Raw genomic sequence first — 13855 nt, 5'->3', positions numbered from 1 at the left:
TTTGTCTTGGTAATCTTTTGTTGAAGATTTTTATATCAATGATCATGAGAGGTATTGGCCTATAATTTTCTCTTTTTTGTACTGATGTTATATGGTTTTGGTATCGGGGTAATACTCACCTCATAAAATGAATTAGAAAGTGTTCCTTTCTCCCTCTCTCTCTCTCTCTTTTTTTTTTTTGTTTGAAAGATTGTTTAAATTTAGCGCTATCTCTTTAGGTGTTCTGGTAAAATTTGTAACCAGAAAGGGGAAAATGGTTTTGTAAGTAAAACCATTTAGACCTGGAGTTTTGTTTGGTATGGATTTATGGGAAGGTTTTAAACTACAAATTCAAAATACAAGTTTTTAAAATAGTTACAGGAATATTTAGGTTAGCCATTTATCTTGGATAAATTTTAGTAATTTCTAGTTTTTGAGGAATTGGTCCATTTTGAAGTTTTTAAATTTATGTCTGTAAAGATGCAAACTTTTTAAGTCTTTTATGAAAATAGCTAACAACTACATAGCACTATGTGGCTGGTAGAGTACCACCACGTAGTAAAGGATATACTGTATTAACTTTAATACTTTCATCCTACCCCAAGAAATACTATTACTAATCCTCTTGATTTATATTTTGTAAACGGATCATGTACTGCCTCACAAGTTGCTTAGAGGACATATAAAATTTTTCATTTTAAGTGAAAGTAGTTAAAAACAACGTAATTTCTGAGGTATTGAAAACATTGACTTTTTCTTAAATTTTGTCACTTTTTTTGTTCAAGTACAGTTGTGTTTACATTTATTTTTATTAAATTTATTGGGTGACATTGGTTAATACAATTATATAGGTATAAGTGTTCATTTCTATGATATGTGAGTGGTAGTAAAGGGTACAGAGGTCAAAGATGTGGTGACAGAAGATGATCTGACTTTGGGTGGTGGGCAAACATTGACATTTTTAATGTTATTTTCACATCTGAAATCCATAACTAAACTATACCTCCAATCAGTTATTTTTTAAAATGAATAAACTCTTCTTTAAGAGTCAGAAATGCATATTATAAAATGTTTACTATTTGAACTCAGAGTAGACCCTTATTATTTTTTTAGTATGTGCTGGTTCTATAGTGATACTCCCTTTGCATTTGTAATATTAGTAATTTGTGGTTTCCCTCTTTTTTTGGTCAGTCTTACTACACCTTTGTCAATTTTATTAATCTTCTCAAAGAATCAGCTTTATGTTTCATTATTTTCTCTATTTTATATATATTTTTAATGTTATAGATTTCTGCTCTTTATTACTACCTTCTGCTTGCTCTGGGTTTATTTTGCTCGTTCTTATGTTTTAACACAGAAGCTTAGAATTTTGAATTGAGATTTTCTTTTTTATTTTAATTTTTTATTTAAAAAAATTTTATTGTATTTTTTCCATTACCATTTATCCCCCTTATACCCTCTTTCACCTCTACCCATTCCCCCCTGACCTGCAATCACCACATTGTGGTCCATGTCTGAGTCCTTTTTCTCTTTTCTTTTCTTTTCTTTTCTTTTCTTTTCTCCTTCCTTCCTTCCTTCCTTCCTCCTTTCCTCCCTCCCTCCCTCCCTCCCTCCCTCCCTCCCTCCCTCCCTCGGGATGGAGCAGGAAAAGAGATTTTCTTTTACATCTTAAGCACTTAATACTATAAGTTACCCTTTAAGCACTGCATTAGGTACACCCCATAAATTTTGATATGTTGTTTTTCATTTTCTTCTTTGACCCATGGATTTTAAGCATATTTTATTGATTATGTTGATACAGTTGTCCCATTTTTTTCTCCCATTTATCTCTCTCTGCCCTAATAGCCCCCTTCCTTCCAGCATTCCCCCACCTTAGATCATGTCTGTGGGCCATACATGTAAGTTCTTTTGGCTTCTCCATTTCCTATGCTATTCTTAACCTCCCCGTGTCTATTTTGACCTACCAATTATTCTGCTTATTCCCTGTACCTTCCCCCATTCTCCCCACCCCTCCCCACTGATAACCCTCAATGTGATTCCCATTTCTGTGATGGTGTTCCTGTTCTAGTTGTTTGCCTAGTTTTTGTTTTTGTTTCAGGTACAGTTGTTGATAGTTGTGAAGTTGTTATCATTTTACTGTTCATAGTTTTGATCTTCTTTCTCTTAAATAAGTCCCTTTAACATTTCATATAATAAGGGTTTGGTGATGATGATTTATTGTTATTCTGCTATAGTTTGTCCCAATTTTTCCCTCTTTGCCCTCTTCCACCTGGCCCACACCCTGCTCCTCTAGTCAATCCCCACATCATTGTTCATGTCCGTGGGTCATTCACACATGTTCTTTGACTAGTCCCATCCCCTTTTTTCTACCATTATTCCCCACCCCACCCCTTCTCTGGCCACTTTCAGTCTGTTCCATGTTTCTATGTCCCTGGTTCTATTTTGGTCATTAGTTTATTTGGTTCATTAGATTCCTCCTATAGGTGAGATCATGTGGTATTTGTCTTTCACCGACTGACTTATTTCACTTAGCATAATATTCTCCAGTTTCATCCATGCTGTCATGAAAGGTAGGAGTTCCTTCTTTTTCTGCTGTGTACTGTTCCATTGTGTAAATGTACCATAGTTTTTTGATCCACTCAATAACTGATGGGCACTTAGGCTGTTTTCAGTGCTTGCTTATTATAAACAGCACTGCTATGAATATAGGGGCACATAAGTTCTTTTGAATTGATGATTTGGGATTCATAGGGCACATTGCCGGCAGCAGAAGCACTGGGTCAAAAGGTAGTTTCATGTTCAGTTTTTTAAGGAAACATACCTATATCATTAGATATGAAATAATTGTCTTATAAAGAACTATAGATGGAACTTGGTTTTTTAATTTACTCTGAAAAATCCATGTTCCTTAACTAGCTTTTTTAGAGTATTTATATTTAATATAACTTTTGATGTTTGGATTTAGGTTTATCATTGTATAGTATTTGTTTTCTGTTTGTTCCCTCTGCTTTTTCATTCTTTTGTTTTCTCCTTCCCTGCCCTATTTTGCACCATTTAAATATGTTTCAGTATTCCATTTTTATTTATTTTTACTCTCTGTATAGAATTTAAGTAGTTGTTCTATTGATCAGAATGTATGTGCTTACCTAAATTTTCATTCTGCTTAGAAGTGATATTTTACACTCCAGGTGAAATACAGAAAACTTGCCCCTTATGTGGGACCCATTACCTTCCCTCCTTTATGTTGTACTTGTCATGTGGACTATATCATTTCTTTTGTTCTTGTTCATTTCTGACATTTCAAGTTTCCTTCTAACATAATTTTTCCTTCTTCCTGAAGATTTTTCTTTAGTAGCTTTAGATCAAGTCTACTGGCAATGAACTTTCTTAGTTTTCCTTCATCTGAGAATGTCTTCATTTTATCTTTGTTTATGAAGTGTAGTATATTTTACTGGATATAGAATTTTGGATAGACAGCTGTTATTTCTTTTAACACTATAGAAATGTTTCACTTCCCTATGGAATCCTTGATTTTGATGATAAATCTGCTGTCTTTTAAATCATTGTTCCTTCATGGCTCTTTTCATGATTTTTTAAATTTAGTTCACTGAGTTTGATGGATAGTTTGGGCCTGGGTTTTTGTGGCTTTATTCTGTTTGAGAGTCAATTAACTTCTTGAATCTATTGGTTTGTGTCTTTTACTAAATTTGTAAAAATTTTAAATGGTTGCTTTTTGTATACTATTTCTGTATCAGGGACAGTAGTAGGGTAGGAGAGCAGAGAGCAGGATCAGGGAAGACAAAAATGAGAAAGACATGAACCAATCTGTGAAGAACTAGACTAGTAGAAGTTACTCAGATGGAAAGGGTAATGGACCTAAGCAGAGGGGACAGCTTCAGGAAAGGCAGGTACAAATGTGTATGACTTGTGTGGATGTGTATTGTAGAGGAAGAGAGGAAAGAAGGAAAGGAAAATCTGATTCAGTTAGCCACATACTTTGCCTTATTAGAGATTATTGTAAAATATTCCCACAAACACATGGTTACAAATGGTTAGAAACATATCAGTATGGATTTTAAAAATGCAGTTTTCAGAATGTAGTACATGTCCTGTACTAGATAATCAGTCTTGTACTTTGGGCTGTTTTATACTATCATTGATAGTAAGTACTCTGGATTTTTAATTAAAATGTATTGCATTTGCCATCTTTGTTTTTACTTACTAGGAATTTCTTCTTAATGTAAAATAAACAAGCACTGCCATTTTTATCTGAATTTGTGATATTTTCCTTTGATGTTTTTAAGTTAAATTTTTAATTTTGAGGTAATTGTAGAGTCACAAGTAATTCACAAGTAGTTTTAGATTCACATATAATACAGATATCCCATGTACCATTTACCCAGTTTCCCCCAATGGTAACATCTTGCAAAACTATAGTAAAACATCGCTACCAGAATATTGACAGTGATACAGGCCAGTTACAGAACAATTTCATCACCACAAGGCTCCCTCGTTGCCTTTTATACACCCACCCTCTCCCCTGCCCCATCCCTAACCCCTGACAACCACTAATCTGTTCTCCATTTTATCATGGTGTCATTTCAAGAGTATCATATAAATGGAATTATACTGTATGTAACATTTGTTTGGATTGGCTTTTTTTCCCTTTCTACAATTTTTTGAAGATCATCTAAGTTGTTGCATGTATAGTTTGTTCCTTTTTATTGCTGAGCAGTATTTCATGACTTACTTTTCAACTATAATTTGCCATTATTTGAAAATAAAGTCTTGTTATTCAGAAGATTTTCTCATCTATCTATTTTCTTTTGAATTTAGACTAAAGCAAAACCTTAGGAGTATCCTCCTTCCTTTCTAAATTGCATGTAGGTTAGTCATTCATAATGTCTGACATTATTAAGTCTTACAGGAGAGAAAATCTTATGTGTAAGTATACTCTACTGTTTTCCTCCTATGCTAGGTCAAAACACACGAGGAAGAATGCTACTTGAAAAATATTTAGAATAGCCTCTGTTCCAGAATATCATCATGCTAGTCTGTGGACAGAGCAGGGAAGAGCTGGTCCTAGATAGTACTCAGCACTGAAAGAAGTGTATTCACATTGCAGGCAAGCATTAGGATCTTCCTGTTTTCGTTAGCATGGTTTTAGTTTGTCGAACCAAAATTCTAGCCTCAATAATGAGGGAAGGAATGGAGAATTCCAGTTTTTTAATTGTGGTAAATAAGTCTGAACTATGTTAAATGTTCATCTAAGGAAGGAGCCTAGATTTTAATCCAGGCAGAAACGAAGGATTGAAGAAGTGAATAAATAATTGTAGGCAGTGTTTAAATTAGCTATAATAAAAACCGTAAGTAAAAAAAAAATAATTTCCAAAATATCTTTTCAACCCTTATTGTCGGTGTTATCTTCCACCTTAGTAAGAAGTAACTGATAGTTTTGATTTTCATTTAAGGAAAAATAGGGGACATAGGTATATAATAATATATTATTGTCATATAATTACCCAGATGTCATACTGTTTGTTATTTTAGTTTAAGTAGATGCTTTGGAGAGAGGGAAAAGGATATTAGAGATTCTCAGATGCTTAGCAAATACTAGTGCTTATTGAACAGTATTGGAAACACTATACCAGGGGTTTTTAAGTTGCCATTTTTGCTGATGGCAAGTACAAACTGAGAATTCTTCAGCAGAAGTTGATATCATTATTATCTACTTTATATGTGTTTTTTATGCTGATATAAAGAGGTTTGCGTGTGTTTTAACTATTTTTCCACACAGTGATCATCTTTAAATACTAGCATAAAAGTTAATGAGTAAAGAAAATCTACTGAATAAATCCACCTAATAATCCAGGGCACTTAAAGACATACATACTTTAATGTGAGCAAAGATTTTACTTGATTACTGTTCTATTTCTCAATTCAGTTATCAAACTTAGGGGAGATCTAAATCAAGGTTTTTGACTGACATATTCAATGGGATTTCTTTGGGGTGCAGATGAGTACACAATATTTTCTTAAGACTTCATAAATATTCTGATAATACAATATATACTCTGCTACTCATTTAAAAAAAAAAGCATGTCTGTCTAATCTGTACATGTTCTTAATAAACTATTATAATAAATAAAATGTACCTGAATATATAAAACATACTTTTTGCTTGCCAAAATAATATGCATATTGACTCTCTCTGATCTTACTCTATATAAAAGAATGAATCAGCCCACTTGGTTTACTTAGATAACACTAACCAAGTAAACATATAGGAGACAGGAGAGGAGAATAGACATGAATAGAAAGTGTAGTGCCTAGGGTGTTTACTCTGGGAACAATGAAATTTGGTCTGGTCTTCTTTTTCCTTGTCCACTCCTCTTGTTAGATGAGCCAGGGTGCAGTGAAAGGAGGTTTTAGAGCCCTTCAGACCTGCACTCAAATTCCACTTTCACAACCTAAAGCTGCATGTCCTTGGGCAAGTTATTTAACCTCCCAAAGTCTCAAGATTTGGTTTGGTTTGTTTTTTTTTAACTTATAAAATAGGTAGTTATGAAAGTTAAAGGAAATAAGTTTATAAAGCATCTAGCACATTGCCTAGAACTTAGAAATCTGTGCTTTGGGAAAGAAATGAAAAAAGGAATCCTACTGTGTATAGGCAGAGCCCCTGTTCTAAAAAAAAAATTGACATCCCACTATGCTTACAATTTGAATATATTTATATAATACCAGCATTATGTATAAATCTTTACTAATTTTGCATCTCTAAAATATGTTGTGAGTTTGATAAAAACTGCTTGATTTCTTTAGAAAGCCTCAGTTTTCGAGGACAAATTACTATATTTATAAAAGGAAAAAATCCAAATTTAAATATAATCTAAGAGTATTCTTTTCAGATTTCTAGAAGTTAAAGTGTTTGTGGCACATGGATCTGTTTTAATCCTTTGCTCTTTGATTTTAACAGGAAAGGAAGGACAAGAAATCCTGGGGCCTGACGCTCAGGTCGATGAAGCAGGATGCACAGGTACTCCCTGGGCAATTCCTTTCACACTATGGTTGTTGAACAAGGTCTTTTGTGTCCCTGGTTTTTGCATTTGAGAGTCTTGGATTTAGTCTTTTTCTTCCTCTTTTATCTTGTCCTCTTTAGATGTTTAAATACCTAGGCATAGATACTTACATAAAAAAAGTTAGAAGTTTGCATTTCTTTAAATACAATTGTAAATGTATAGATTCATATAATAGAGCAGATTTTCATCAAGAATGAGAAGTAATCTACAGATAATAAAAAAGTAGCTGAAGGATGATTTAAATTTCTGTTATAGAAATGCAGATCTAATTATTTCGAATTTCATTATTAGTTACCAGGATCTTAATTGAATTGCGCACAAGACGGAAGGCAGAAAAGATTAAGCAGATATAGGTTATCTATAAACTGGATGATAATCATTAATATTGATGAGTTGAATGAACATTTCATGCAAACAAGAGAATCAAAATTTTTTCTTGTGTGATTTCTGTGAATGAAAAAGTTCAAAATGAAGTTAAATTGTATGCCTCTAGTGACTGAAAGTACATACTCTTTTAAACTTAAGGCTATTCCTTTATAATGAATTCAAATCAGATTTAAGAAGCAAAAGAATAAGGATGAAACTGAAATCAAGGTCTTACGTATGATAATACTAGGCACTTAAATTGTGTCACATGAGTCAGGTGGAACTCTTAAAACGTAAACTTCAAAAATGAGTTCCAAATTATTCAATTATTTCCTCAAAATACTGTACTTGATAGGAGTATAACTGTATTTTATATTTTGAACCATAAGTTAGATATTTCTATCATATAGTTTTAATTAAATTTGTTTTTCTTTTTCCTCCTTGATTTAACATTTATAGTTTTCTTTTTCTTTGCAGTGCATTTTAGGACCACTCCATATGTCCTTATAAGTTACTTTTAACTATGTAAAATGAGTATATTTCATAGTAATTTGTCAGAATAGATTGTCATCTATAATATAAACATTTACATTGCTATGTTTGTCAGTCAGTTCTGTAAGACACAGAGTAGATCTTTGTGCTGCAATTAAAGGTGCATTCCAGATTATTTAAGTAATAATGGAATATGTGATTATTTATGGTGCCTGCCTGCAGCCTAAGATTTTATATTCTGCCCTTAACTTGGTTATGTTTAACTTACATAAATAATGTATTCAGGTATGCTTATTACCAAATATTTGTCATCCAACTTATACATTATGTAAAATATTTAATTGGGATGCTTGTTATTAGTAAAATAGTGTTAATGAACACAAAAAAGCTACTGTTATTTACTTTTTACCTACTATTAAACTTTGATGACTTATATTACCAGAGTTACAAAAAAATTGTTTGCCCTTTTAAGCAAAATACTATCAAAAAGGACATTTCATAGTTCTGAGTTTATAGTTTTTACCTCACAATTTGCTCTTCACTACAAAAATGAATGAATTCTATGAACATAGGAGTACATATAATCTTTCAAATTGGTGTTTCAGGATTCTTAGGATATATTCCCAGAGGTGGAATTGCCGGGTCAAAAGGCAGTTCCATTTTTAATTTTTTTGAGGAAACTCCATACTGTTTTCCACAGTGACTGCACCAGTATGCTTTCCCACCAGCAGTGCACTAGGGTTATACTAAGTGAAATAAGCCAGTCAGGGAAAAACAAATTCTGTATGATCTCACTTATATGTGGAATCTAATAAAACAGAAACTGAAGCATGGGTACATAGAGGAGGAGGAAGAGAGGGGACTGGATGAAAAAAGGTGAAGGGATTAGCCAAAGAACATATATGCATGACTCACTGACACAGCGGACAGTGTGGTGGTGGCCTGAGGAAAGGGGGGTGGGGTCTGGGTGGAGGTGGGCTAGGGGTAGGGGATGGAGACATCTGTAATAGTGTGCACAAAAATAAAGTTAAAAAATAAATGAATTCTTTCAGTTTGATGTACTAATACATAATTTCCCCTCCCCCACAAAAAATATCATGACTGGAAAGTTTGGTGCCTTTTATGAACCACAGTTGCTGCTGAAATGTAAGGTCTTCCCCCACCCACAAGAAGATGATCCCTACTACATTATTTCCCTACTACATGTGGAATTAGGAGTAAGAAAACATTTAATAAAGTCCTGATGTGTACAGTTTTAAGGAAAGAAGGATGCAATTAGACATTTGAGACTTTGGAGCAGTTCTACATAAAATAAAATTTGCTTTTATTACTTCCTTGATTTTTAAGGGAATAATGTGCTGACAAAATAGACAACATTGTACAGAGGTTCCATCATTTGTTCAGAACTTTGTGAGATGGTTTCTGTAGCTGACTCGCTTTTGTAATTCATGCAGTTAAGAGAACTATAGTTTCAGTGTAGTATGAAGAGAGAAAAAAGGGAAGGAAGGTAGAGGCTTAGTAAAGAGTAAAGTAGAAAAAGATTTGACTTTGGGTGGTAAACACACAGTACAACATACAGATGATCTATCATAGAAGTACACTTTAAACCTATATAATTTTATTAGCCATGCAGAAGCTTTTAATTTTGATGAGATCCCATTTGTTCATTCTTTCCTCTATGTTCCTTGCTCTAGAGGACATATCAGTGAAAATACTGCTGCATGAAATATCTGAGATTTTCCTGCCTATGTTCTCCTCTAGGACTTCATTGGTGTCATTACTTATATTTAAGTCTTTTACCCACCTTGAATTTATTTTTGTGTGTGGCATAAGTTGGTGATGAAGTTTCACTTTTTTGCATGTAGCTGTATAGCTCTCCCTATACCATTTGTTGAAGAGGCTATTTTTACTCCATTTTATGCTTCTTCCCCCTTTGTCAAATATTAATTGATCATAGAGACTTGGGTTTATTTCTAGGCTCTCTATTCTGTTCCATTAAAATGAAAAGAGAACCAACCATATGGGAAAACATATTTGGCAATGATACTTCAGACAAGGGTTTGATCTCCAAAATATACAAAGAACTCATATGACTCTACTCCGGGAAGACAAACAATCCAATTACAATGGGCAAAGGACCAGAATAGACACTTCTCCAAGGAGGACGTGCAGAGGACCCAGAGACATATGAAAAGATGTTCAGCATCGCTAGCCATCAGAGAGATGCAAATTAAAACCACAATGAGATACCACTTCACACCAGTGAGAATGGCCATCATAAAAAAAGCAACAAACAAATGTTAGAGAAGTTGTAGAGAAAAGGGAACCCTAGTACCCTTGGTGGGATTGCAGACTGGTGCAGGCACTGTGGAAAACAGTTTGGAATTTCCTCAGAAAACTAAGAATGGAGTGCCTTTTGACCCGGCATTTGCACTGCTAGGATTATATCCTAAGAATCCTGAAACACCAATCCAAAAGAATTTATGCACCCCAATGTTCATAGCAGCACAATTTACAATAGCCAAGTGCTGGCAGCAACCTAAGTGTTCATCAATAAATGAATGGATCAAAAAACTATGGTACATTTACATGATGGAATACTATGCAGCAGAAAGAAGGAGCTCCTATCCTTTGCAACAGCATGGTGGAACTGGAGAGCATTATGCTAAGTGAAATAAGCCAGGTGGTGAAAGACAAATACCATATGATCTCACATTTAATTGGAACCTAATCAACAAAACAAAGAAGCAAGCAAAATATAACCAAAGACATTGAAATTAAGAACAAACTGACAGTAACCAGAGGGGAGATGGGAGGGGATAATGGGGGAAAAGGCTGAAGGGTTTTCAGGAACATCTATAAAGGACACAATGATAAAAACAGGACCAGGTGGAATCAGGGGAGGGAGGTGAGGAAGGCTGGGGTGGAGGGGAGAGATGGGGGGAAAAGGCAGAAAACTATACTTGAACAACAATAAAATTTTAAAGTATTTAATAAAAAATTTAAAAAGAAACCTATATAATTTTATTAGCCAATGCCACCCCAATACATTTAGTTTAAAAAAAATTTACCTAAAACATACTTTATTCCTTTTAAGCATCCCTTTTGTGTTTATATAGTTAATAATTTTACAAAGTTTCAAAAACTGAAGATAAAAAGAGGAGGACACCTAAGAATACTTTATTCTGATGGCAATAAAATATCAATAGCTAAATAAAACTTTTTATTCCCTATGTTAAATGATTGTCTATTGGTGCTCCCACTAATTTATGATTATAACCTGTAATTCCACATGTAGACAAATGATTCTAGAATTAGTCCTATAATTCATTACTTTGACAGTCAGCTCTGAGCTTTGTCATATCAAAATACAAATTATTATTGTATGTTTCTGTGTATTTGCTCCTCTGTCTAGTATGGAAATGTATAAGTTTGTTAGTCTTAAGACTAGGAAATTTTGCTTTATAATTGACCAATTAACAATGTGCACTTTCCAACACTTTAAATTTTATGTGTACAACTGCAGAATTTCTTGTCTCTGCTTGAAATTGGCTTGGGTAAATGAAGGTTCATGGAGACTGTAGTTTAGTTGGAAAGAACCCAGAATTTGATATGATACCTAAGAGCAAATTGCCTGCTCTAATAACAATACTTTTTTTTACTGTGTGATTTTGGAAAAATTGTCAAACTTTTCTGACCATAACTCTTTTGGGGGGGGAATACTTTTAAAGGAGAAATTATGTTGACCATGCAGGATGACTTTGAGAAAAATAGGTAACATTTACCTTGCACTTAGTATATGCCTGGTACAGTACTAAGGTATAATGAATTAATTTAATTCTCATAACAAGTATAAAAAGTAGTTATTATCCTATAAATTTTATATTATGTTAACTATTATATCATAATGTTTACTGACTCACAAATTATATACCATAATGTTTACTCCTTTTTTTATTGTTCAAGTACAGTTGTTTCCATTTTCTCCTTACCATAGCCCTCCACCCCAGCCATCCCCACCTTCCACCCTCAAACCCACCCCCTTTGGCTTTGTCCACGTGTCCTTCATACATGTTCCTTGATGCCCCCCCTCATTATCCCCTGTTATCTCTCTCCCTCCTCCTCTCTGGTTACCATGTTTACTTCCTGAACTCATATTTCTACACAGTCTATGGAATTTGATACTAATGTAGTATCTATTTCCTGTTTGAAGATATTTTTGATCAACTGTCATGTCTTTACAAGAAGATCTGTATATAAATTGAAATTTTAGTTTCTCTTAGGCACTTGAAGACTCATAATATTTTTTAAAATGTTAGACTAATATATAAATATCAGTACCACAGTTGATCACAACGTAAATATATTACAAATTTTCTTAATTATTTTTTTCAGTTACTGGAAAGGAAATTAAAGGAACTGAAGTATTCTTCAGTTAGTTCATATATAATAGTTTCATGATACTTATTGATAGAAGAAAAAGTATTTAACATTAATACTATTTCTTTTTTTTTGTTTAGCACTAACTTTATTCTCCTAAATAAAAATATGAAATATGTTATCATAACTGATTTACTCAATTCTTTACACATCTTGAGAATTGTATGCAAAGTTTTGGTTATATATCAATAAAAATATTTCTAATGTCCTGTCAACTGACAAATTAAATGCTCCTTTAATGTTGTTGAAAGCAAAAATTCAAAGCCACCTAATTTTCTAAAGGATTATTTTCCAGTCTTTCGAACCATTCCACTCCCTCATTTTTCTGGGACATTACCAAGAAGGCTTTGCCAGTCCTTAGTTGTCAAAGGATTAATGATACCTGGTTCTAGATTTTTTTATTTTTTTCTCCTCAGAGGGACCTTGTTTAATATATTCATAAATAGGTGGGGAAATTGAAATATTAACTTTAGTACCTTTTTCTAATACATTTTTATAAATCTTTTTATCTTTCCACATGGATTAATTATACTTTGATCAATACCTTAGAACTGCAGACTTAGTTCATTCAATTTCTGGAACTCTGTCCGGAAAAAAAAGTGCTGCTTCATTTTTCTGATTCAAATAAATGTGTCAATATATATTTTGAGGATGTACCTGGAGAATATTAAGCTAAGTGAAATAAGCCAATCAGAGAAAGACAAATACCATATGATTTCACTTGTATGTGGAACCTAATTAATAAAATAAACTAACAGTATAGAAACAGACTCACAGATGCAGAGAACAGACAGACAGCTGTCAGAGGGAAGCAGTGATGAGGGGTTGAGGGGCTGGGTGAAACAGGTGAAGGGACTGAGGAAAAAAAAAAACCTCATGCTAAGTGAAATAAGCCAGGTGATGAGGGACGAATACCATATGATCTCACCTTTAACTGGAACATAATCAACAAAAGAAAAAAGGAAACAAAATATAACCAGAGACATTGAAATTAAGAACAATCTAACAATAGCCAGAGGGGACAATGGGGAGAAGGGTTTTCAGGAACCACTATAAAGGACACATGGACAAAACCAAGGGGGAGGGGAGAAGCAAGGGAGTGGGGTGGGTTTGGCTGGGGTTGGGGGAGTGGTGGGGAGAAAATGCAGACAACAGTAATTGAACAACAATAAAGTAATTTATGGGGGAAAAAACCTCATAGATACAGACAACAGTACGGTGACTATCAGAGGGAAAGGGAGGTGGAGGGAGATAGAAGAAGGTTAAGAGGGGACACATGGTGACAGAAGGAGACTTTACTTGGGGTGACTTGGGATGATGGACACACAATACAATATACAGATGATGTGTTATGGAATTGTACACCTGAAACCAACTTAATTTTATTAACCAAATGCCATCCCAACAAATTCAATAAAATTGTTTTAAAATTTCTTCTGTGAGGAATGTATAAATTATAAATAATGAAAAAAGTATAAATAATTATGTCTTTATTTTCA

At 33.6% G+C, this 13855-nt stretch overlaps 1 protein-coding gene across 3 annotated transcripts in view; it reads left to right on the top strand.

The window, feature by feature from the left end:
• ZEB1 (zinc finger E-box binding homeobox 1) overlaps positions 1–13855 on the top strand; it is a 188479-nt gene that overhangs the window by 150962 nt on the left and 23662 nt on the right. For all 3 annotated transcript variants that reach the window (XM_028507699.2, XM_036022628.1, XM_036022625.1), the window contains one exon: positions 6956–7015. In XM_028507699.2, coding sequence (XP_028363500.1) covers positions 6956–7015 — 60 coding nt within the window. The remainder of the gene's footprint in view (positions 1–6955; positions 7016–13855) is intronic.

Source organism: Phyllostomus discolor, chromosome 1 (genome assembly GCF_004126475.2).
Source record: "Phyllostomus discolor isolate MPI-MPIP mPhyDis1 chromosome 1, mPhyDis1.pri.v3, whole genome shotgun sequence".
Lineage (NCBI taxonomy): Eukaryota > Metazoa > Chordata > Mammalia > Chiroptera > Phyllostomidae > Phyllostomus > Phyllostomus discolor.
This window is presented reverse-complemented; position numbering and strand designations above follow the sequence as displayed.